Source organism: Pithys albifrons, chromosome 6 (assembly GCF_047495875.1).
Source record: "Pithys albifrons albifrons isolate INPA30051 chromosome 6, PitAlb_v1, whole genome shotgun sequence".
NCBI lineage: Eukaryota > Metazoa > Chordata > Aves > Passeriformes > Thamnophilidae > Pithys > Pithys albifrons.
The window spans coordinates 40,044,355-40,069,796 of NC_092463.1; the positions used below are offsets into that span (position 1 = coordinate 40,044,355).

The 25,442-nt window shown below is 54.4% G+C and overlaps 2 protein-coding genes across 10 annotated transcripts in view; one reads left to right on the plus strand and one right to left on the minus strand.

Annotated features, from left to right (window-relative positions):
- On the minus strand, window positions 1–6,726 carry PEX16 (peroxisomal biogenesis factor 16). Its single transcript, XM_071558450.1, has 11 exons — window positions 6,504–6,726; window positions 6,335–6,370; window positions 6,032–6,108; window positions 4,661–4,794; window positions 4,259–4,365; window positions 3,761–3,841; window positions 2,587–2,739; window positions 2,163–2,235; window positions 1,747–1,866; window positions 1,473–1,537; window positions 1–383 (listed from the first exon to the last, which is right to left on the minus strand). The coding sequence occupies exons 1-11, from the start codon at window positions 6,694–6,696 to the stop codon at window positions 325–327; spliced, it is 1,098 nt and encodes a 365-aa protein (XP_071414551.1). The 5' UTR covers window positions 6,697–6,726; the 3' UTR covers window positions 1–324.
- Window positions 5,889–25,442, plus strand: part of LARGE2 (LARGE xylosyl- and glucuronyltransferase 2) — a 25,387-nt gene continuing 5,833 nt past the window's right edge. Inside the window, exons 1-4 of one of the 9 annotated variants that reach the window (XM_071558432.1) lie at window positions 6,435–6,513; window positions 11,965–12,124; window positions 23,946–24,108; window positions 24,374–24,630. In XM_071558432.1, coding sequence (XP_071414533.1) covers window positions 24,009–24,108; window positions 24,374–24,630 — 357 coding nt within the window. In that variant the 5' untranslated portion in view covers window positions 6,435–6,513; window positions 11,965–12,124; window positions 23,946–24,008. The other 8 variants (XM_071558430.1, XM_071558431.1, XM_071558433.1 and 5 more) reach the window with 8 other exon arrangements.

Below are 25,442 nucleotides of genomic sequence, written 5' to 3' on the forward strand. Positions count from 1 at the left end.
TATGCTGCCTGGCTTTATTATAGTGCAGCTGTACAAAAAGAGAAAAAGACAAGTGCTTAAAAAAAGAGGTTGCCCCATCACCATCACTGCAGCCACAGAAAAGTCAATAAAATAGGTGGCCAGAGTCTCTGCACTTATGAAGTGTCCATCATTCACAGCTAGATCTGCTAAAAAAGTCACACTCCCCTCCCCACCCTGCAGAACAGGAGCTTCTCATTGATGGTTTAACTGAAAATTAGACAGTATCAACATCCCTCTCCCAGCCTGCTTGCCCTCCTTAGAAATATCCAGCCACGATCTTAGCAGAGAATAATCATCTTCTCATCAACCCCAGTTATAGAAATAGATTTTCTGCCAAGCAGGCAAGTAATCCATCAGTGGCCCTGAAACAAAAGAAGAGAGGGATCACACACGTAGAAATGCAAGAATTTGAATCTGTGTGTCTATGGGGTACATCTCCCCTTCTCATTATGATACCCAACAATCTCAAATCTCCACTTACACAACTCAGATGAACCCAAGAATACAACAGTTACTTTTGCCAAGATGGGAGGCAACATTGCAACGCAGTGCCAGGACCAAGTGGGGTGTGAAACAAGGTCAGCACAGCCATGGTGTGCAACACCAGTCATTCCCTCAGAGTTCATGTATCCAAGCTCCAGTGGGAATACAGGGGGCTCTACAATGTGCCAGGGGAAAATCTGCATGAATAGAGGATGACACTGCTGTGACACAGGGAAGACAGCAATAGAGAGCAGGTGCAAACACAGAAGCATCTGCTGTACAATGAAAATGCTTATGTAGCACATGGCTTAATGCAGGCTCCAAAGCCTGTCTGAAATCACTAACTGGAGGAAGTGACTCCTGAGCTAGCCAGCTTTGTGATCTCCCCAAAGAAAGAACAATCAATCCCCTGATGCCAGGCTGATGTAATGTCACATCACTGCCATGAGTAACTCCATAGATTCATATCATCAGGGAAGAGGGGAAATGAAGTTCTGGCCCATAATAAAGGGATCCTCTGGTGAAGGACCAGAACACAGACCTGGTTCGACCCTTTGATTTACAATCAGTTCCTGACTGGGTCAATAATTCTAGGCATTCATTTACCCCTTTGTCTGCACTGCAGACTAGGGATCAAGGAAAGTAGTGTAGAAACAGGGCTGCAAAGCGGGGCCCTGGTGCACCAGCTGAGGGGCAGAAAGGAAGCCCAGGAGAAGCAGCCTAGGAGGCAGAGACCTCTGCAGCCTCAGGGCACACAGAGGTTTACTACTGTCATCAAGTCAGGGAAGCAGTTCATCCTTTTCCAGTTAAAAATGACTCAAGCATCAACACAGGGTGCACTAGCACTAACCACTCCAGGGACTTCGCAATTACTTCCTCAGATTGGAAACCAACTGACAAATGTACCCAACTGCCCTCACTTTTCTTCACTCAAAAGAAACAGGGATACAACAGTGGGACCCACTTACGTGTGACGAAGCCAACTCCAGGCACATAATCAGCCAACAAACGCAGAAGGAGAAGGATCCTGCCCCTAGGAAGGGAGAGAGTATGAACAATTCCAGCCGGACACCTCCTGCCCCAGCTACTAAACAAATAAGCAGCAAGGGCAGCTGTTACACAAGGGCTCAGATTAACCTGGTCACAGGCACCCAGACCTCTTTAGATCTACTCACCCAGTCCCCTGATGCTATTTCAGTTAAAAGGGAAATTTTCAGCAAAAGCCCAGCAGGGGCCCCTTACTCTGAGTATCGGTCATAGAAAGGAGATCTCAGCAGGTAGTACAGCAGTAGGATGGTTCGTCGCCTCAGCTCCGCTCGCTCTCGCCTGTTCAGGTCTTTCAGATCACTCAGCAAACTCAGACTGGAAGGAGGAGGGCAGGAAGTTAACTCACAGCAGCAGCAGCCAGCAGGGAAAAGAAAGTGTGTTTCTAAAGCCCTCCACTCTCAGCTCCATGCAGAGCACACTGCATCAACTCAGAACAGAAAGCACTGTAAGTGTTGCAGAACATGCATAAATGTATCAATCTCCAAGCTAAAGAACCAGCCCCTGTGTGTATTTCTCTCAATAGGGCCTGCCCAGGATTGGGAAAGAGAGAAGTGCAATGGTCAGCCACCACCAACCTCAAGTACCAACAAAAGACTCTCTGTTAGACTGACCTTGAGATGTCCAGGACTGCTGAGAGGAGCCAGGGCTTCCACGATCTCTGGCCCCACACTCCTAAACTCAATACTAGGAACACACAGTCAAGGACTGGAAAGATGAGACATGCCTAAAAAGAGGCAGAGACAAGCGATCCCCCAGATACCCGCAAAGCTCTGCCAAATGCAAAAGAATACACCCTAAGGCAGTCCAGGGTGGGTCCCAGGGAAGGGGCTGAAGGACATGTACCCACAACTCCAACGGCTGAAGCAGCCAACAAAGTGTAAGAGAAGGGAGGAGTCCCGAGGTCCCTGCCCAAGCAGAGCCCCGTCAGGGGAGTGAAACCTGGCGAGGCGCTGCCGGGCATCAGGGCCGAGCCTGCAGCACCCTCTGCCGCCACCCGCGTACAGCGGGGGCTCGCACGCAGCCGCGGCAGGATACGGTGGAGCAGAGGGCGGGTAATGTAGAGGGATTCTGCGAAGGTTTCCTGGAGACCCAGAGGGGTGGGAGGCTGGTTCATCTCCTCTGCTCTTCTGCTCTGCGACTTCTCCCTCTGCTGGGGGGACCCCCAGTGCCGGGACTGCAGGGATGGGGCTGAAATAAGCATATCTTGTCATTAACACAAATGAAAGTTTTGTCCCACCTGGAAACTAAGTATCACACAACTGGTAGCTCACTTTCCCCGGCCCTGGAGCATCCCCCGATGAGTAGAACAGGGAGAAGATCAAAAAAAGGTAAAACTCATGGGTCAAGATAATAGTTTAATAATTGAAATAAAACAACAGCAACAACAACAAAAAGGAAGATAACTAAACTCAAGAAACACAAGTGGTGCACAATACAACTGCTCACCATCCTCTGACCAATACCCATTCCATCCCCTGCCAGCAACTGGCCTCTCACAGCCAACTCCCCCCAGTTTATATACTGGGCATGACATTCTATGGTATGGAATATCCCTTTGGCCAGTTCAGGTCAACCATCTTGACCACGTTCCCTTCCAGCTCCTTGTGCACTTCCTCACTAACAGAGCCTGGGAAACTGAAAAGTCCTTGGCTTAGACTAACCACTGCTTCACAACAGTCTACATCAGTATGTTAACATTATTTCATACTAAACCCAAAACTCAGTACTCTACTAGTTACTAGGAAGAAAACTAATCCTATCCCAGCCAGGGCACCTTCCTACCATGTTCCCTGCACCACCACCTCACTGCCTTCTGCACTGTGAAGACGTGAAACAGGAAAGCTTGAAGAGCTGCAGACATAGCAACTGCTGTGGCTCATCAGCACCCTCAAAGCTTCCCTCCAAAGAGGACAGAGCAGGGAGAGGTACTTGTAACTCTCATTAACTTAGAAGATCTGTGCTTCTCAAAGCATAACCCCAATGAAGAGCTGTCTCTGTTGCACAGCTCACTTGGGAAAATACAATTTAAGTGCCAGTCTTCAAGGACATGTCTGAATCCCCATTGCTTTGAAATCCACACCCACCCACAGTGGGCCCAGTGATTGGTAAGATATGTCTCAATACAAGGTTCTACCCTTTACTGCTCACACCCACGTCAAACAGAAAGGGCACAGAGGAGAAACAGCTCAGGCTGAAAATAGTTACTTACTGCTCTGGAGAGAGCGCACAACACGGCTGGAACGCTTGCCAACATAGGTCTGATCCTTTCCTGAAGAATTGTTTTCCATGTCTGCAGAAGAAAACAGCCAGAGGGTCAGGCTTCAAAGCAATATGCTTCACCCCAGAGCTGGCAGCACCCTCCCCTACATTGCCACCAAGAACAGCAGACTGAAAAGCTGACCTACTGCAAACCAGACCATCTGCAGGGGCTAACATGAGGTGAAAAGGTAAATTTGCCTGACACTTTCCTGGCTAAGGACCTCCTTCCTCATTGTTGGACCAGGGAACATGCAGTCTTACTCACAGTTCAGCCAGTAGTTCCTGGCTTAGACTTCTTTATCCCCTCCTTCCAGACTGTAAGACAACATTGCCACTAACCTAACTCGTTTGTGCTGCACAAACCACTGCTCTGATGAGTAATTCCAGCAGGACAAGACATGTGGCTCAGCAAAGCATTAAGCCAGTGATGACAACACTATGCACTCACCTTGAGGGTGGAGAGGCTGCTGCTGCTCCCTGTTCAGTGGCACGATGGGAGGAGACATCTGGATGCCTGCCTTGTACCACAGCAGGAGCAGGAGACGAAGGATGGCTCTGTGAACAGACACATGGAAGCCCTCAGTAGCAGACTATGGAGCTGGGTTCCTGTTGCACTAGAAAGGTGGCTTCCACAGAAGAGGGACACACTCAGAGCAACTCAAAAGAGGTGAAACTGCTCCCTTCTGTGGCACAGTATCCAGTACATCATGGGGCTCCAAACTCCCCCAACGTCAGGGACTGGCAGCTCAGTCCTGCTTGGTGTTTTTCCTAGAGTACTACTGAGCACCCTCCAGATCCCCTTTCTGAGCACACGCTGCCCCTTCCCCCTTCCCCCACTCGCAGCACTTACTTAGCCAGCTGGATGAGGACAATGATGGTCCACCGGCCCATCTCCCCCCACACCCTGGCTGTCCCCATCTCTGCAAAGACCTCCACGCATTCTAGCACACTCAGCCAGGTCAGCAGCTTCTGCTGGGGCAGTGACTGCAAAACACAAAGGGGAGGAGGGGGATAAGCTGCAGGTTCTGCTCCAGAGTTAGAGAGGGCACAAACACAGCCCAGTCTGGTAGGACCCTCAGAAATAAGCACCAGATGGTCCTGGAAGTCACAGCCCCAGTAACACAAAGTAGTGCCTCCACTGCGGACAGAGCCTATGCACAAGCCCACTTATCTGCCTCCAAGCAGGTGCAGATCGAAACATCACAGTCTCACACAGGGCTGCTACTCCAGAAACAGGGTGAACATCACAGCTGTATCTTGTACTACCTCATACCCCAACTGACACAGCAGGACAGCCTCCTGGGTGGTGGCACTGTGCCTGAGCTCCACAGCAAAACTCTTCCCTCTGCAGCATCTCAGAGCTGAGACACACAACAAACTTCCTCTCTGCCCAGAGCTGATGAGGAAGTAAGCTTGGAGTAGAGTGAAGGGGATCCAGACTCCACAGGCACACCAGAGTGAATACAGCATCAGTCTAGATTCCAGGCATGAACCCAGACATAGTGGGTGTTCTTCCAGTCTAGATCCATGCTCTTCACATGGGAACTTGCTGCTGCTGTCAGCCATGGGGGTTTAACCCATTAAAAAGCATCAGTAAAGAAAATACAGCTGACATTCTCTTTGACCTTAACAAACAGGGAAGTCTTCTGTATTTTTGCTTGTTGCACACCTGATGCTCCTGCCAGAGATCTGTCCATACCCAACTCACACTGGGCAGGCTTGTAACATAAAAGGCTTATCTGCAAAAAAACCACCCTCCTCCCCATTCCCCCAAGGGTCTAAAAACTCGTGTGAGCCAGCCTGGGGCCCATGCAAGTGAGACAAAGAAGCAAGGTGCTTATGTCTGTTTTGCTCAATAGCATATACAAAGGAAGAGTCTGAGGGATGAAATCAGAGCTTTAGCGCTCCAGAGCGCCCACTCTGGGAACAGCAACACCTCTGCCTACCTGCTTGAATTCTGAGCTTCTCAAAAAAAACTAGTGGAGTTTCTGGTGCAAGTCAGGGCCTGATTTCTGTAGTCCAGGGAGTGCTCTGGCCACTCCCCCAAAACAGGAGCTACAGGGCAGGGCTGCTGTTACCTGCTTGCCTCTGGCCTCTCCATACCTGACCGCAAAGAGAGGCCACAGCAAAGACCTGTCAAGTTTCTACAGACACTCCCTGAAAGCTCTTGCAAAGAAGAAGCATGTATCCCAAATCCTCCTCCTACACACTCCAGCCTTACCACGGGCAGACTTCGCTGCAGGTCCTTTCGGAGAATCCAGTCATTTAACAGCACTAAGAGGTTGGAGGCAGAGTACACTGGAAAAGGAAGAGAACACGGTAGAATGGATGCACAGAAAGCAAGCCAAACCGGCACTTCTGCCTCTGTCCCCGGCAGGGGACGAGGGAAGGAGGGCAGCAAGACGTGCAGACTCCTCCCATGGGCTGCCAGAGGATGCAGCCAGCCATGGTGAAATGCAGGCCCCGGGGAGCGGACCCGCATTCCCCGCGCAAGGGCACAGCACGGTCCCCGATGCCCACCTACCCAGCTCCGACAAGGCGTGCGAGTCCGAGAAGCGACCTGAGAAAGAAAGAGAGAGGCTACCAGCGAGGGCCCGGCGCCGGGGGAGCCCCCACACCCCAATGCGCCGCGGCGTCCGCACCCCCGGCCAGACCCCTGCCGGAGGGAGGAGGGCCCACGCTCCTCCGCGCACCTGGCAGCAGGTAGGAGAGCCCCCGCACGGTGCCCTCCAGCTGGGCCGTGGCGGCCGGGTGCCGCCTCACGTACTCCTGGTAGCGCTGGCACATCAGCCGCAGCCGCCACGCCGGGCCGGCTCCGCGGGCACGGACCGGGACCGGGACCGGGGCCGGGGCCGGGGCCGGGGCCACCGCCGCCGCCGCCGCCATGGCACCGCCGCGCTGCTTCCGGCGCCGCCCTCGCCGCGCCGCGCCCCGCCCCGCCCCGAGCAGCCGAGCCGCGCCGAGCGCCGAGCGGGCGATGGGCGGCGGGGCGGGGGCTTGAGCGACCGGCGGCCGTGGCCGGGCAGGTACGGGAGGGCTGGGGCCGCGGCAGGAGCGGTCGTGGGGCTGTCCCGAGGGGTGACGCGGTTGCCGCAGGGTGAGGAGCTGGGGTACGGTCGGGTGTCGGTGGGGACTCGTTCGTCGAGCGCCGCGGCGGGGAGGGGTCTGCCCGTGCGTGAGTCCGGGGCGGCCAGCGGCGGTGTGCGGGCTGCCGGGGCTGGCTGCGGCACCGGGAAAAAGTTCCCGGTGGCACTGGGGAAAGAGCGCGGGCGCCGGGAGCGGTGCCTGCCCCATCGCCGCCCGTCGGGGAGCGGCGTGCGGCAGCCCCTGTCCCGGGGCGGGCTCCATGGGCACCCATGGCCGCGCCCGGGGCGCTGCTTGCCGGGCAGGGAGGAGCCACCGCTCTGCACCTGGCGAGGACTCTGCGTGGGGAAGGGTGAGGTGTGACCGAGCGGGCAGGGGCAGCCCCGCGCCTCTCGTGGGCATCCACTTGCTGGGTGCGGGGTCGGGGGAGCCGCTGCCCCGGAGGCTGGGAAAGTTCGAGTGGCCTCGGAAAAGGCGGCTGCTGTCCTCGTGGCTGTAGGTGGCAATGCCTGTCCGCACCCTGGGGGGGGCGAAGGAGAAAGCAGGAGGGCCGTGGTCGGGCCGCGCAGTGGGGGCTCTCCCGGAGCCCGCGCAGGACTCGCACGGCCCCCGCCGCCTTCAGTGTTTGCCGCACTAGCGCTGGCCCCTGTTCGCAGGCGGGACGAGGCGCAGGGCCCGCCTGGCTGCAGCCTGTTGCAGAAGGGGGCTCCAGCCTGTGCCCGGTCCCGCGGTCTCCCTCCCTCCCTCCCTCCCTCCCTCCGTGCCGTGCCCTGCCCCGGCTCTGCCTCCCGCTCCGCCGGGAGCGTGACCCCGCTCTGCCGAGGCTGCCCGCTCCGCGGCCTGGCCCCGCACGCCGACCGGGGCAAAGATCGACGGCGGTGCCCGTGGGCCAGAAGACGCTTCGTGGCCTCTCGCAGGTCTCCCGGGTGCGCGCAGAGCTGGGCAGTGCTGCCCCTCCTTTCTCCTGTCCGGTTACCTCTGCACAATGGGCACAGTGTGTGCCTGCGGCTTCCTCGGCGGGAATTACAGTTGCATGGGCAGGCGCTTTATCCTTCCTGATCTCTGTCTTCTTCCCCCGAGGGTTTGTTTTCCAGCAGGCTGAGTTCAAAAAGGGCACGAGATACTGCTGGCAAGCAGTCTGGCGCTAAACAAACCTCTTTAGTTAGAATCACATGGATTAGACCCAACTCTCCGTTCACATGCTACCTGTGAGCTTCTGTGAATTTCACGGTGGTTGAGCTGCTAGTGCGGTGAGAAGGTGGGTAAGATAGCACCTGAAGCTCGTGACAGAGGTCTGGAGCACGGCTTGCTGGGGGTACGTGTGTGCTGCTGGTGACTCTAGGGCCATATCCAGTGCAGACTGCCAGAGCTGTTCTCCTTCAAGGAGAAGCTCTAGCTCTGCCAGACAGCAATCTGAGAGCTGGCTGCCTAGGAGACTGCCAAAGACACCTTGTCTTCAGCCAGAGGTGAAGCTTGATGCACAAAGTCCTTGGGCTACTCTGAATAGCGTGACTCTGAGAGTGTGATTCTGTCTCTGAGCGAGAAGCATTTTGACAGCTGCTGCTTCTTCACCCCTTACCCCCAACCTTCCTCCGACCGACTGTCATGTACCTTTTTTCCATCTCCCTCCTGCAGTGAGTGAGTTTGGTGGACAGTTTGAATAGCATGCTGCCTTTTTATGGTAAATTTGCTGCAAGGGAGCACTGTGGGAGGGGTGGCTTCTCAGGGCAGCAGGAAACCCATGAGACTGGGCAGGACTTAAATTTCCTTGGCTTGTGGTGCCCATGGTGTGTGGTGGGGGTAGGAGGTGAAAGGCTGGGTTGAGGGGCTAGTTTCTCTCTTGACTGTGCCTGGAAGGATCATTGAACATCTTTCCTTAATGCTTACTGTTACTCTGGGTGCTGAGGGTTTGTGCTTACTGGAAATCCACTGGCGGTAACTGAGGCCAGATAGTTCCAATACTCTGATAATGAAGGGTGCAGGCTCAGCACTAATGGCAGGAAAAGAGGCAAACCAAAAAAAAATCAAATATTCTGCCAGCCCATCTGTCGGTACAGTGCTGAAGTCCAGCTTGCTTGTGCCAGAGTTTCACTCTTTGCTCAGATCCACAAGACCACACCATTTCTGGGGACCCTGGCGGTATGAGGTCAGGGATGTGGATCTTTCCGGCTGTAGTTGGAAGGACAGCCTGGGGAAGCTTGAAATGGCATTTCTGGCCCTGTCTCCTTGGGGCATCCCTTCCTGCCCTTCTCAGCTCTCACACCATGGTGTGGCCACGTATTTTCTTTGCTTGTGCATGAGTTCAGCCAATACTTTGGGATAGCTGGGGATAAATTATGACTTGCATCAAGTAACATGTAGACAGAGGCATGTCGGGGAATATTTTAGTCCCTGTCACATGAGCCCTGCCTAGAATGGAAGCCCCGATTCACTCATGGTATCCCACTGGAGGCCAGCACCTCTCAGGAGAGCTCCAAATCTCTGTACAAATGAGGAGACAAAGGCAGTGAAGCACACCAGGCTCTGAGCGTGGCATTGCTTGTGGTGGCAACTTGTACCTCTGATCTCAGACAGCCCTCCTGGGGTCTGGAAAGGCAGCAGCTGGCAGGGGTTGTGGATAGTGTGGTCTTTGAGTTTCTGAACTGTTGCCGACAGGTCTGTTACTTGAAGTGGTCCTCTGAGGAGAAGAGAAACCCAGGTCAAAACAAGCTTAAGGGGCCTTTTATGTGTTTTGACTTGGAGGCATTTTGTTGCTGTTCTCTGTCAGGGTGCCCCTGCCATTCCCAGCTTAGCTCAGACTTGGCATCTCTGGAGAGAGATTTTCTGGCTTCCCAGGAGGAATAACATGTCTGGCAATGTATGCAGAGCCTTGCTGCAAGGTAGTGACTGCCTTCAGATGCCTTTTCCAGAAAGCCATTTAGAGGACCAGATTCTTACCTGGATAACTCCCTTCCCTAATTCATTAGCAATGTGCAGTCTTTCCTGTAATACTCAAATCTGTCTGTGCCAAAGGCTGAGAGGGAGAGGCCATGTCTTTTAATAACCATGTGATGCAGTTGGAAAAAACTTTTGGACGCACAGTTCTCTGATGGCCTGAGTTAATGGAAACACTCCAAGGGAGAGATATGGCTGGGCCCTGAGGGAGACGGCACTGCAACTGCTTTTTGGAGGATGAGGGGGCAGCCACTTGTGGTTTCTGACCTGCCCTTCCCCCAGCTTGACCCTAGCTCCCCTGACCACACCTGGAGAAGTCAGCAGACCTGGAAATCAGTCCCACCATGCTGCAGGTCTGGCAAGTCCTGTGTACGGTGCTGTGTAAATAACTGTTAGGCGCTGGGTTGCACCTGTGTGACTTGGGCTGTACCCTGGAGGTGAGGCTCCTGCCATGTGAGAATGGGAACTGTGCTGTCCCAGTGGTGCTGGTGGTCATGCTGTGATGGATCCCAGTGGGCAGCACTGCCATATGTGGAAAGAACATGCCTGGCATTCCTCACTCAGTATTAGCTCTGCTGAAGGGGCCTTTGCTTTTCCAGCTCTTTCCTATTGAAACTCTGGGGTTGCAGGCAGCTTCTGCATCCTATCTCATGTGCCAGGGGCTTGGCTCTTACCTGCTGAACCGCTCCCTGGAAATGCAAGGCCCTGATAACATCTGGGGGAGAGTTGTACCTGGAAAAGGAATGTATGCCAGGAGGGCTTGGCATCCTGCTCCCTGTGTTCCAGAAGTATCCAACTTTGAGGGTCCCCTTTTAGACCCGTTTGGTCTGAGGTTGGAGCTGACAGATCAGGACAAGCAGAGTGAGGATGATAGAGGAAATAGATGTTAGTTTACTGAAGTGTGCTGTATGGTTCATACCTGTCCTCTCGCTGACTGCCACCTTGTAGCCAGAATCTGAGGGAGACTTGCAAAGCAAAAGTAGTGTCAGGCTTTGCTGCTGAAGGAGGATTTTGCTAAGCAGTGTGATGCTATACTTCTTTGTTGGGGTTGCTAGATTTCACTGTTCAGGTAGCAGCTGTCATTATTTTTTGTTTCCAGCCCTTGTTGAGATCGATATTGTCTCCCTTGTGTCATATATTGTGCTGCGCTAGGCTGGAGGGGTGAAACAGCACACTGCTGTACTGTTTGGGGTTTTAAAACAGGTGGGACAGACCAGACAGATGGTTTTGGTAGGTTTTGAAGGTCTTGCTGTGCTGCATCTTGAAGCAATGATGTGTGGATAGAGATTTTAAATCAAAACTCTCCAGTTCCTTTGCCCCAGCATATTGGTGTGACTATGCTTCTGATTTGGGCTTTCTCCTAATAATGAGACGATAATCCTTGTAGCCTCCTGGGAGAAGGCCTTATCTATTTCAGTCTGCAGTTGTGGAACATGTATATGCCCAGCTGTGGGAGCTGGAGGAAAGAGTTGCACTGGCAAGATCCCAGGAGAGGAAGAGAATTTCCTCTGAGGAGGAGAACATGTGCAGATCTCTCTGCTTTCTGCAGTGCAAGTTATGTGGTGGTTTTTGCTTGCTTTCTCTCTCCCCATATGCATCTATCTGGATAGACTCTCTTAACTCACATTATGAGGCTGCCCAGGGTATGTCAAAGGGGCTTAGGTTACTCAACATGATAGTTAATCCCTTCCTTGCCTCACAAGTTAGACACTTGCTGCTGCTATCATGTTTGGGAGGGGGCCAAGGAACTCGCATTCCTCCCCCAGCTCCTCATCCTGCTGAAGAGTTGGTGTGAAGACTTGTGTGTTGCGATGTAATACAGTGGCTGTGGCTTTGCCAGCAATTCTGGGGACATGTGTACAGTCCTCCGTGCGTGGGTGGGGAATGTACTGCAGGACAGTGCAGTGATCTGGGACTAGGAACATGCAGTACTCAAATTGTCATTTTCCCATGGGCTGTCTGGGTAGCCTTGAGTGACACTGAGCTGTTCGTTGTGACAGGCTGGAGGAAAGGGACAGCACCAAGGTGTTGGTTGCTGTTGATCTGTGATACTCTTGCACTCTTGGCTGTGCTGGGACTTGGTTCCAGAGCTCTCTAATGCAGTAGCTCTTCACGGGACTGTCTTTTGGGTTTCAGGTGACAGCAAGCTCAAAAACCCTCAAGTACAGCTGAGATGTCTTATCTGCCCTTCAAGCTGCAAATCCTTGGTTAAAGGGGGTTCTCACAGCCACCATCAGGCTCTGCCAGCTTCTCCAGCTGTTTCCAGCTACTCCTGCAACATTGGCAGCCTTCAAAGGTTAGTTATCATATGTGTTAAGCAGATCGTTTACATGTGTTTGCTCCCTTGCTGTTTTAGTGCTTCTAAATGGGTAAGCAGGATAAGTGCATGGCAGAAGAGCATGGGTCTGTGGGTATTTGGGGCTGGTGGGGAGGTTCTGGAGGCAGCACTGGCACTTGTAAGCTCCTCAAAGCCCAGTTCTCTGGAGGGAGGGACCAGATTTGCCACATGAATCCTTGGAATAAAGTGTGATCCCATCTGTATGGCTTGAGCATGCATGTCTGGATTTTCCTCCCCAGGCACTACTATGGTCTATTGCTTGATTCTACTGTAGTAGGCAGTAAGTCGCTGGGACGTGGACTGAGGAGCTGAAACAAGCTGGGCCAGGGGAAATGGGAAGACCTTCTTCTGAAGGCTGGGAGCTTGTGCTGGCATTGTTCTGCCCTAGCAGCTTCTTTTCCAACTCTGTCCTTTACCTCAAGTGTTTCTGTGAGGCCACTGTTCCCAGTGGGCATCTCTCTCTCCTCTACCCCTCATTAGTGCAGGCCTTGGCATGCCAGCAGGAGGGAGCCTCAGCATGTCTGTACCTTGATCGGATTTGTCAAGGCTCCTTCCCTTTTCTTCCTGTTCATTGAGGTCTGAAACAAAGCAAACAGAAGAGAGGAATTCCAAAGAATAGAAGTGAAGGAAGAGAGGGATGCTGGAGTGACAGGCTGCCCCTGCACACATGCAACCCCCTGTCTTTGTCTGGTGGGGCAGAGTTGGAGGCAGAGCATTTTAGCAGGCGAGGCCATTTGCTGGCACTCCTGCTCCCAGCTACAGCACCAGCTTCCTTTCTCCCTGTGCTGGTGCTGTGGGGCTCCTGTCTTCATTGCTCAGGTAGTTTCTGGAGGCTCAGGCTTGCTGCCTACTCTTGGCATGGGCACAGCAGGCCTGAGTTCAGCTTGAGGGAAATGGGCCATTATTTGAACTGTTTTGTTTGTCATGGACTGTGGTAAAAGGTTTCCCTCTTTACCTGTGTCAGGAAATTTTTCCCTGTCAGGTAGATCCAAAGGAGCCCAGCATGGAACTGAATGTCCTGCCTGGGTGCCAGGGCAGTGAGGCACCAGCCCCTCCCCACCTGGAGCCAGATAAGTGCTGGAACAAGGCTCTTTTGTGCAGACAGGTCTGTGAGGTGGAGACAAATGTGCTCTGGTGCTTGTATTGTTTCCCAGGAGGCAGGGAACTCAGGAGGGAAGTCACGACCAGCCAAACAAAGCTGCCACAGGTGAAGCTTTGTCCAGTCTGATGGATCCCCTTGTTACCTCCTTTGTCATCCCCAGGCTATCACACAGTTTCCCCTTCATCCTGCCCTTAACCCTCCCACAGACTGGACCAACAAAGCCAACAGGATGCTCAACAGCCCTAGCATAAAGCACTTGAGGTGGAATACATCCCTACCAGTGATGTCCCCCTCCTCGCATTTAAGCCACAAGGAACAGCCTTTAAGCCACAGCCTCTGGTTACTTCCTCCATGTTCTTCACCTTCTGGCAATCTTTGCACTCTGTGGTTTAATTAGAGAGCAGAGTAGAATGCTTAGACTCCAAAATGTGCAGATTAGGGGGTTACTAATCCTCTTCCTCAGTGTGTGCTCATATCCTGTCCAGTCTGTTACCAAGCTTCTGTGTCCCTGAGTGGAAACTTGGATAAACTCAAGACCTCTACCTCTCCTCTTGCTTGCTGTGCAGGGGAGAAAGGGTGAGGGGTAAGAGGGAGAGCTGTGGGGGAGAAGCAAAGTGAACTATGGGCTTCCAAAATTTTCAAGGTGGGTTTGTAGTCAGCTTTGGCTGTCTTTGCTTCTTGTGCTCTGTCTGGTTTTGGAGCTCTAGGAGCAGTAAAGCAGAGGTTTGGTGTTGTTGGTTTTTTTAAGTGCTGTCTTCCTGTTCTGACAAAATAACCTTTCTGTCAGAGGAAGCAACTGCTTCCCTGCTGCATTTGTGATTATATACTGGATGATTTGGTTCATGGCTGTGCCTTCCCTGTGCATACACCCTTTTCCTAGTCTCCCCACAGCCTTTCCTGTGCTCTTATTCCCAGCGTATGCCCAAGTGAGCTGTGCTGCAGCACTGCTGAAAGAGCAGGGCTCCCTGCTGAGAGTGGGAGGCTGGTGCCTGGCAGTGCTGCATGAGGTCGATCGGATCCCTATCTGTGGAGCCTGAGATCTCCTTATAGCACACATGCTGTCAGTGAGAAGGGGAAGACAGAGTATTTGTGAATCCAGATGGGGGCACCATCAGGGAAGAGGGAGTAGTGAGGATGAGTGTGGTGGGAAGAATAAGACCCTTCCTAGAGGTAGGAGGGAAACTTGACCCTGATGGTCACAGAATGGGCTGAGCTTTTATGCCTCTGTCTGACTCCTGGTGCAGGCTGGGCACTGGACAGATTGTTGTGGATTGCAGAAGACATGAGCTTTTGTCCTGAGCCACTCATCTGCTGCTTGGTTAAGGTATGCTGATTCTTCCCTGCCTTTGTCCTTTGCTGTGCAAGTTCAGGGTTTTGTTCAGCAGTGTGAAAAGCCTCAGGGATGGGAACACAGAGAGGAGCAGGAGGGGTGGAGTGCTGGAAATGGTTTGTAAGGAGTTTGGGTCTTGGGAGCATTCTTCTTTCTACTGCCTGGGTTTGGGACCTGCCTCCCCTCTGGGATCCACTTCCTGTTCTGTTTTTGCCCCCATCAGTCACTACCTCAGTTCCAGAATGCTCCATACCATATGCTTTTTTGCAGATAAGTTTGCTGTGTTAGCCTGTACAGCAGCTTGTTCTCTGCAGTGTTGCAATGTGTAAACTCCTCTGTAGCTCAGGACTCACTTCAGGTCTTACAAAGTGCCCAGGGCACCCTGAGTGGATGGCAGTATTGCTGCTTGGGTTTTTTAGAATCTGTCCTGAGCCATCCTGGTTTGTTATTTATAGTGCAGTTGTTCCATTCCTGTATGGATGAGTTCTGCTTTCAGCCTTGCTTGGGCACTGAGGGCACTAGTGCCAGGAATAGCTCTGGACAAGGAAGACAGGGGAGTGGCTGCTTGAGCACAGTTCCCAGTTTGGGCCAGTCCCTGTTGGAAGAGACACCAGGCTATATCCATGAGCTCTGGCTGTACGTGAGGAGCATATCCTCCCCTGTGGCACAGCTGCTTTTCATGCAGAGGGAAGTGAAGAGATTGTCTTTACTTGTCAGGTGCCCCATGTGTGTTCCCAGCTGCTAGATTAGAGTTGGGCATTGTGAGAGATGGCATTTGAAAGAGTTGCTCCAGTCACAAGGACCAGCGGGACTAGTGAGAGACCATGGTGAGGTGAAGCTGTGTGAGCAGACGATTAGGTTGGATGTTAGGAAAACATTCTTCATCCAGAGAGTGGTTGAGCACTGGAACAGGCTCCTTAGGGAAGTGGTCATGGCACCAAGTCTGGCTGAGTTCAAGAAGTGTTTGGACAACACTCTCAGTTACATGGTGGGATTTTGGGGTTGTCCTGTGCACAGCCAGGAGCTGGACTCGATGATCCTTGTGGGTCACTTCCAGCTCAGAATATTCTATAATTCTATGCTTGTGCTGTGGAGGGCAGTTGGCATGGGAAGCCCTGCTCCTAGCATGTCCTTCAAGTAGTGGTAGTGACCTTGTTGTGTATCCTTGAACTGCTGCTCAGTGGGGCAGGTGGATGCCCTTTGAGTGGGGCACCTGCCATTCCTCACAGAGGGCCCTGCTCTCCTCCCCTGCCAGAGAGGGCCTGCTAACCCCAAGGGAGCTCAAGCTAAGGCCTGAAAGGAGCCTGCAGGACAAAAAAACATCAACACCTCAGCACTCCTGTGTGGGCAGAGCTACTCCAGCCCTTTGGCTTGTGATGCTCTCAGCTTGTCTGGAGAGCAGAGCTGAACAAATAATTAATTGCTTGATTTAGTGCCAAAAATGAAAAGCTAGATAGGGAAAAAAAACTCAACACAGATGAATTGAAGATTATCTTTTCTTTCAAATGTACTCAATTACAAACAAGACAATGCAAAATGAGACTTTTTGCTTGGAAAACAAAGCATTTTGTTCTTGTCCAAAACTGGTATTGAAGGAGGAAATAGCTCTGAGCTGTCTGTAAACTGCAGCTTTCAATCAATAATTATTCAGCCAAAAACAGCTACCCAGCTCTGCTGGTGACAATGCATGGCAGGCACCTGAGGGCCTGGCTCACAGCCATGCCCTTGGCACCTTCTCAGAGGTGGCAGGGAGGATGGTGTCATACCTCTTGTGAATTTCTCCAGGCAGAGAGAAGTCCACTCTGGGATTGTTGAAGTCCCTTTGTCTTCTTTTTTGCTGTAATTAACTAATTAATTTTACATGAGGGGACAGAGACTTCACAAGCATGTGTAGGGGGGTAGGTTTGGCCAGATATGCTGGGATGTGGTGTTCCCTGTCCCACCAGCAAGCAGCTCCTGATGCAGGTTATTCAAGAGCATTTCAAGAGAGCAGGGAGATTTGTGCATGGAGGTGGAATCTTTTGTTAGTCTCTACCCATGGACTCTGCTAGCTGGAAACTTTGGGTGTCAGTACTTCAAGAGATTGAATTCCTACCCCTTGCTGTATGGGCATGATGCCTGCTGGGTGTTCCAGCTGTCCTAGTGACAGCTGGAGCTGGTGGAGGTCTTGCTGCAGACTGACTTGGATAAAAGCTGGAGCTCCTGGCTGCTGACCCTGCTCAGCTCTGACCCCAGGAACTGCCGTCTGCCACAAGCCTATGGTAGTGAAAGTGTCAGGAAATGGCAGGGGTGAACAGGTATTGATGCCCAGAGCGCATCCGGAGACCAGGACATGGTGAACCTAATGGATTCAGAGCTGGCCATTAGCTGCAGAACAGATGTCAGCAAAAATGCAGATAGTAGAAACCTAATCCCAGCAGAGGGGAAGGGAACTGGAGATCAGCCCCAATGCTGCTTCTGTTTCAAGAGGCTACTGAGGCTCTGTGTGATGCTTCTGCACAGTGCCCAGGCCTGGTCCCTCCTGTGCCAAGCTGTGCTGACTAGGCAGGTGTGTGGATGAAGTTTGGTCCAGGACTCTATGTCAGTGTCAGAGTAGCTGTCATCAGGTAGGCTTGTGCTTTATCAGGCCCAGAAGAAGGTCAGTTGCTGTTGATACTTCACCTGCAGAGTATCCTCTTGGCATCAAACAACTTTTAGTGAAGGGATGTAAAGCTGGAAGCAGTGTGTTGAACCCTCACCTCCTCTGTGTGTTTCTTGGGGGTCTCACCAGCACATTGGCAGGGTCTCAGGGGGGAAAGAGGCACTGGGATCACCTCTAGGTGCCAGATTGAAGCAGCTCTGGTTACCCCATCAGGTTGTGCAGAAAATGGGGTCAAGTGGGAAACTATGACCAGCATGGACACACAGCATGCTCCCTTGCCCTTGCACTGTGGTCGCAGAGCTAGCTGAGTGCTGGGGGAAGGTGGGCTGCTCCAGAGCAACATCCAGCCACCAAAGGACAGCCCTTGGGTGAGGGGCTTCCTGCTGGCAGGGAGTGATTTGGTTCCTAAGAGGTGATTCTTACTTCTAGCCCGGAGTAAAACCTGACTGGTAGTGTTGGCATATCTGGATGGGTGTCTTGAGCAGTGCATCCAGTTTGCTGCAGCTCTGCTTGCACAAAAGCTTTCAAGGTATATCCTGCTGTTTTCCTGCTGCAGTGAGGGACAAATGCAGCACATGCAGAGGAGTAAAAACCAGCACCCTGCTTTCTGCTGCCCTACTGTTCCCACAGACAGGGTTGCAAGCTATTGCCAGCTAGGTCCTTACAGCTTTTTCTTGGGCTTAACAGCAGTGAGAGCACTTGGGGACCCTGTTGCTATCTGGGTGGCCCCCTCTTGCTTTGCCTGAGAGTTGTAACATGCAGCTGCCCAGCCTGTAAGCATTTTGGATGTCTGGTAGGCTTAAGCCTCCTACGCAACACTTGCACTCTCTGCTGTGGCACTGGACTCCCCATGTGTACCCTGCACAGCCCTCTCTGCCTGGGGCTCTGTAAGGCAGCTGAACCCAGTGCCTGGTTGTGGAAGTGAGACTGGATATAGTGTTGCTGTGCAAAAGCAGACTGTCTAGCAAGGCCTCGTGGTTGGAGTCCCTGCCAGGAGGAGTTGCTCCCTGATTCATTCCTGGGGTTTCAGACATGGAGAGGTAGGCAGCTAGGTATTCCTGTAACAGACCCAGCCTGAACTTCCCTGTTTCCTCCGGAAACAAGGAAACAGTTTGGTGACGAAAGTCCCTGCTTCAGCCAAACTCAGAACTTCAACACCCTTCAGAGACTGCTTGCTTCTCCTCCCCAAGTGCTATGCTTCTGTCAAAGAAGCAGCTTCATACTTTACAGTATGACCTTTGCAGAATAAAAAACTGAACTCAGAGCAGCAGAATTGTATGTGTGATAATCTTAGGGACCTGAGGAGAGCTTGAGAATGAGCTGTAACTGAGGTACAGCTGCCTGGTGCCCCAGGAGGAACTTTGAACCTTTCTGGGATTTTTGCTGCAGCTTGGTGGTTTGGGGAAGCAGCTGGGAGATGAGGATGCTTCCTTCTCTTATGGCTCATACGTTGGTATCCAGCTCTGCAGGTGCTGCTTGATCGTACCTCTAGGAATGTGATGGCTGTTTTGCCACAGGTTGTTCTTTCCATGGAAATATGAAAGTGAAATTCTCACTTAAGTTTTACTTATCATAAGACTGAGAAGGGAGGGACAGGCTGGTAATCCATAGCATGGGGTTTTAATCCTGTTCTGGTCAAATTCCATTCTGCCTCTGTAAATTCCTGCAGCTACCCTGCTCTGCACTGCCTGGGTGGTATCTCCTGGCTGGCACAGCCCCCCACAAGGGGCAGCATTTCAGCCATAGGCTTGGGGACAGGGAGGTGACCCTGAATCATATGGCATTTTGTCAGATGGGTGTGGTACATGCTTTAAAGTGACCTGCTGAAGGAGAAACCAGCCTCTCCGCTCCCATCTCTTTGTAAGAGCAAAAGAGGTTGCCCCCAGTTGCCTCTCTTCAAAGCATGGTGCCTTTTCTGAGTTGTCAGTCTGGCTGTGCAGCTCTTGTCACAGTTTTTGTGCCCTTTCTCACCTTCTGCAAGGCCGGGAAGCTGCAAGTGCTGGGTTCCTGCTGAGGGAGTCTAAGCAGATCAACTAAACTCTTGCTTTCCAAAAATGAGACCCGGGAGAAGGATTTGCAGTTTGTCACCAACAGGCACCAAGGTTCCATGAACTCACTCCTCTGCTGGTTACCCTGCATCAGTTTACTGAAACAACCAGACCTACCTCTTCACTTGCAATGCCTGGGGGGGAGGCACTAGAGAGGCAGCAAGCATGGGACTGTCCCTGTGCCCCTCTGGGCCGCTGCCCTGGGAGCTGCAGTCTAGCTGTGCCTCAGCATCCCTCTGCAGGTGCACATTAGCTCTAGAAGAGACAACAGGCGAAGATGCCTTGCTACCAGCTGGTGCTGTGGGAAAACAGGGCTGCTCCCCTCTGAGCTTGCAGGGCTGGAGGAAACGTGCTGATGAGATGCGAAAGTTCCCAGCTCTCCCTAAACATTAACTGTGCACCTGACTGTGACTGAACCACAGAGAACGAAGGCCAGCCAGGCTGAGCCACCGTCCTACAAGAAGAGAGGATCTTGGAGAAGTAGGGTGCCAGCACAGGGGCAGCTCTTGGGGGGAGCTTGGAGCAAGCAAGGTGAGTGCCACTGTCTGAGAAGTGAAGGCTGCCTTTGCGTGGAGGACTGGCTGGCAGGCAGCAAGCCTTGGGCTCCTGCCCACGCCTCAAAGGTTGGTGTGAGCATGCACTGGTGTTTGTGCAGCTGCCCAGCTCTGCTGGTGACATTCCCTGTCCCCTGGCTATCCTCCTTTTGTCACTGGAGGGAGGATGTCCAGGCATGAGGCAAGACTTAGGTCCTGCCTGCCCTTTCCCTGGTATCTGCAGACAGCTTCTTCCAGCAAGAGAAAGGACACGGGTGCCTCTTTCTGTCCCATTTGCCATGTCCCCCTGATCCCTGCTGAAGCGGGAGCTGCCTGCTCCTGGAAGGAATGTGGGGGAGGGAAGATAACATGCTATGAACAGCACTTCTGCCCCACACCCACGCACTGGACTTGGAAACTGGCAGTATTGGGAAACCTCTCGTCTTACTGCTGGCTGTTATTGTCTGGCACGAGCAAGGAGATTGAGGAGGGAGGGCAGAGAGGCCATGTCTGCAGGGAGGGATAGAGCCAGGAGGCTTGCGGGGTGTGCCAGGACTGCTGGTACCTGCTGTGCCCCTTGCCTAGGAGCTGCTTCCAGCCTTGCTCTCCACTTGCTCTGCCTCTAACATTTCATGGAGGAGAGACTGTGTAGCTGCCTTCTGGCTTACCATTTCCTCCCTACCCCCATGCACATCCTAAACCCACACCTGCTCCCCAGAAGTCTACATATTCCTGCCCTGGCTGGCGAGGACATGGCTGGGTCTCACTGCACTGGGTCTGGTGTTGGGAGAAAGCAAGTTACGGAGGCCAGGAAAAGCATGTGGAGAGGCCGCGGTGGTCAGCCGGAGCAGGGGGTGGTTTCCTCTCCCGGAGCTGGAAGCGGGCTGCAGGAGGTCTGGGCTGCTCCCACAGCATGGGGACGCCCTGCGTGGCCGCTGCCTCATCTGGAGTCCCCCTTACAAGATGGGGGCAGGGGCAGTGGTGTCCCAGGGGCTAAGCTCCATCTGCCTCGGGCCAGGCTGGGTAAGGGAGGGACGGCCCTGGGGAGCCACTGAATGAAGGAGCAGCAGGGCAGGGCAGAAGGGCGCCACGGAGGAGCTACTCCAGTTGTACCCGGGGCTTTGCAAGGGCAAGCGGGAGCTGCCCAAACCGGAGGTGAACTTGCCTCCCAGGGCAGGGATTTGGGTGCTTGCCGGGGCGCAGACCGAGCCTGCGCCTGCCTCGGGGCTGGGCTCCTGCCTCTGCAGGTGCTGGGGTGGCTGCGCGGGCAGGTCGGGGCCCGCCGCGGCTCGCCCGGAGCTGTGGGTTGGGGGGCAATTTCACTTGGAGCGCCGTGCCAGCCCCTCTGCCCGCCGCCGGTGCTGCCGCTTCCCGCCGGGCCCATGCGCACCCCACTCCTCCTGCGCTCCCCACGTCAAAGGCAGCTGCCTCCGCCCCAGCCCTGCGCAGGGGCTGCCGCCTCTCCACAGCTTCAGGGCCGGGCGCAGGGGGAGCTGCAGGTAGAGTCCATGTCCACAAAGTTAGCATTCCCAGCCCCGGCTTCTTGCCGCCATCCTGCTTCCTCCCGGTGGGCTGGAGCAAGTCTGAGATGTGAGTGGTTAGTTCTTTCCTTTTCAGATCTACAGTGGGGCTTGTTCCCTCTGGTGTGAGGGGCAAGTGGCTCTAACCATGGCCAATATATCTTCTTTATGGGTAGCAGAAGGTCTGCACCGTACCCTTGCCATACTTGCATCCTGGGATGACCATTCATCCCTTCTCTGCCAGCCATGGGGAGACATTGTGGGCTCTGCCGCCATCCTGAGCCCCCTAAAATATCTCCATGACAAGACAAAGCCTCCTGCACCTGCCCCAGGAAAGGAGGAGGCAGGTGCTGGGTAGGGGGTAGATAATCCTGATGCTTCCCTTATCTCAGTAAAAGAGTGATATTTGAGGCTTGGGAGTGGAAAGGGGGCTGAAGGGAGAATGGATCCCTCCGATTTTATTTTGGGCAACTCCGTGTCCCTGGTGCTGGGGGCTCTTGAGTAGAAAGCAAATTTAATCTCTTGTTTTGTTTGTTCTTGCTTCTTCTGAAAGGGAGGCCGGCAGGGGTGTGCAGGGGGGAGCTTGGGTTTGAGAGCAGGGAGGAGGGGGGGAAGTGTCAGATCTGGAAGGGAGGAGTAAAGGGAGGACTGGGTACGGCAGCCCCGGGAGGGAGCAGCAGCAGTGGGCTGCCAGCCGGCTGGGGAGGCGCCGGCAAGGGAGGCAAGGGGAGACGCAGGTAAGGAAATCACCTCCTGGGGCCAAGGCGAGCACCCAGGTGAGGAGTGGGACAAGGGGTGGCAGAAGGAGTGTGTGTGTGTGGTTATGAGAGGCGGGGATGGAATCTTTGGGTGCCTCTGGGAGAGGTTTTGGAAACTGAGTTGGTGCAGATCCCATTCTGGTCTCCAAAATTGCTATCCTAGTAGTGTGCTCAGGTGCAGGCTGGGACCAGAGTACTATTCGTGCAGTGAGGGGCCACGGGAGTGAGTGGGAGCAGGACAAGGGCTGCTTTGTGCCACCACCTTTGCTATCCTTCATTTGTGCTGAAGGTCCTTTCCTGTCCCTCAGCTTCCCAGACTGCTGGGTGCTCGCTGACCTCCCTGATCTTTCCTCACAACTTTTCTGCCTCTCCTGCCTGACTTAGGCATCTCCCAGACTTTGTGTTTAGCTCAGCCTGGGATGGGAGGCAGGCTGACTGCAGCACGTGGAGATCTCGCCATATCCTGCATGGCCCATGGCGGTAGCAGGGAGAAGGGGTGCCTGGGACCAGTGTGCTCTGTGTGTTAGCTCCCCCTTCCCCACCATACCCATGCTTGGCCTGCTCTATAAAGCAGAAAAGCAGGTTGCTGCCAGGCCTAGCTGGCAGGGAACTGTGGTACCACCGGGACCCCTTCTCTGCCAGGACAAAGGGTGCAGCCCTCAGGTGCTATGCCTACTGCCATGGGGACACAGCAGTATCTCCAGTGGGGTAGCATGGCCGTGCTCTCTCGGGCTGCCCATGCCCCAGAACTTGCAGAGCCTGAGTTGTTCCTCGCTGAAGGTGGATGGAGCCGTCCATCCACCCTCCACTGCGATTCCTGCAGTGGGCCGGCGCTTGCACCCCTGCCCGAGGGGAGAGGGGCGTGTATGTGCTCTCCCAAGCTGCCTGCTCGAGTCCCCGCGGCCCCATGGGCATCTGCACATCAATGGATTTCAGCGGGGTGTGTGCAGGGGGAGCAGACCCTAATCCAGCCCATTCATCCCGACGGCAGCTTTTGTTGACCCTCCAGATGTTGCTGCGCTGGGGCAGGGGCTCGTTCTGGAGTTGGGGGCAGAGGGACGGAGCGCAGGCAGGCTGTGGGGGGAGGCCAGTGTCCCCTGCCCCGTGTGGTGGTCTCTGCCTCCGGTGGCGGGCTCCGCGGGCACCTGGGGCGCGGCTCGCCGCCACTCGCGGGCGCGGAGAGGGACTCGGGCCGCGGGGGGAGCGTCCTGCTCGGCAAGGCGAGGCGAGGGGGCTGCCCCGGCCACCCGTGCCCCAGCGGGGCCGGGGAGCGACTTTCACCGAAGCGTTTCGGGTTTTCGCACGGAAGTGGGTGCGGGGGTTCCCCGAGCCCGCCGGGCTCTGGCCGGCTCCGCGCCGCGTCCTTGAGGCCGCCCCCCCGGCGCAGCCCCGGCCCCGCGGCCCTGCCGAGGCGGCGGGGACGGACCGCGCTCCCTCCCACGGCACGCTCCGTGAACCGCCGGCTCGGGTAGGCCTCTCAGCATTGCCTCTGCCCTCCCCTGGGAGCCCTCGGCCTGTGGGATGGCAGGGAGCAAGGCACAGAGCTGGAGGGAAGTGGCTTGGAGACCTCCTTCCCACCCCGACCTCCCTCCATGCTCGAGGTCCCCCCTCCTCGCGGGCTTTGAAGCCCTGTCAGGGTCACAGGGCAAGTCTGGGGGAGCAAATGCCCCAGCACTGGGGCAGGAGGGTGCCAGCTGGGAGACGGTGTGTCTGGAGTGTTGCTGCTGTGCTTGTTGAGGTGCTGTCCTGGAGGGAGCAGGCGATGGGGGATGTCCTGCTGGGGGGGTGTCAAGACACCTGGGTGCAGGCTGCTGCTGACATGTCTCTCTGTCCCCTCCTCCTCACAGGCTCTAGGATGCTGGGGCCAGCCGGGCTTGGGCTGCCCACCTGATCCTTCCTGCTGGCACACCATGTTGCGCTCCTGGCGCATGAAGCTGAAGCTGCTGCTCGCCACAGTGACCCTGGCGATCCTCCTCTCCTGGCTCTACCTCTTTGTGAGCAGCCTCGAATGTGAGTGGGTCCTTCTCTTTCTCCTTGGATCAAGGGAAAGTCTGCAATCGGGGGTGAGCAGCAGAGGATGAGCCTTGTGGTGGTTGCTCTGTGGGCATGAAAGTCACTGCAGGTATATCTGACCTGGAAACATCTCCAGGGGCATTTGTGGGGATCAGACGAGCAGAACTGTGATGTTGGCTGGGCACTTGTGAGGTGTGCTGGGGCCCTGTTCCACCATCAATGCCTTGCCATGCCCATCACATGACCCGTGTCTCTTCCACAGATGGCCGCTTCCTCCTGCTGCCACCCTGCCTGGGCGAGCAGCCGAGCCGGGTTGTGGAGCGGGAGGCTTTGGCCTCACGGGTGCGCAGGGTGGAGGAGGAGAATCAGCAGCTCCGCCTGCAGCTCGGTCAGGCTCAGATGGAGGGCAGTGATGGCAGCCCACAGTGGGGGACCTCTGCCGAGGATGGAGATCCCCCCAGGGGCGAGAGGAACAACCGCACAGCCTGCCCCAAGCAGCGGACAGTGCACAAATGTGAGGTGGGTGATGGCACCAGCATGGTGGCATTGGGGATTGGGGATGTTGGATGGAAGACTGGGACCCCTGTGTAGCCTTTGTCTGTGCAGCCCACGTGGCTCTGCTGTCCCTATGCTCTTGCCATGCTGTGGCCTCATCCTGGCTCTCCATGGTGGTCAGTGAGCTACAGTCAGTGGGTGAGGGCGTCCTCCTTCTCCAGAGAGGAATGCCAGACAGGAGGAATGGCAGCCAGGCTTCTGGTCCCTGCTTCTGAGCTGGGGAACTCCCACCTCTCTCTGGGACTCATTCTGCAGGGGAAGTGCTGAGTTATGGGGTTTCCCACTGATGCCGTGAATGACCCTTCCCCCCAAAAACAGGACTTCGAGCCACGTTAGTGTAGGGTAAGATAAAAAGTAAAGGTCCTTTAATAACACAGGGCCTACAGCCCACAGGAATACAGGATGACATGCATGTGTCTCAGTTCTTGTTTCCATGGCTTTTATAATAAGATCCCTCCAATCATTGCTTTACACATTTCTCAGTCCAGCCCCAGTCCCACCCCTGGTCCAACCCCCTGGAATTGGGTCTGGGGTCATCAGGACCCTCTGTCTTCATCAGCTCTTCTTCCTCAGGCACACAAAGGTCTCTTGGAGTTCATCCAATTCTGGCTTTTGGGTCACTCTGACCTATGTTTATGTTTCATTCTGTAGGCCTTCTGATATCCTTCAGCTCTTTACCTTGGAAAGGAGTCTAAACAAGATTAATTAACTAAAGGAATTTGAGCTCCCTGTTCTGGGACAGGGATAGTGATAGAAAGGCATTAAACTTAAACTGT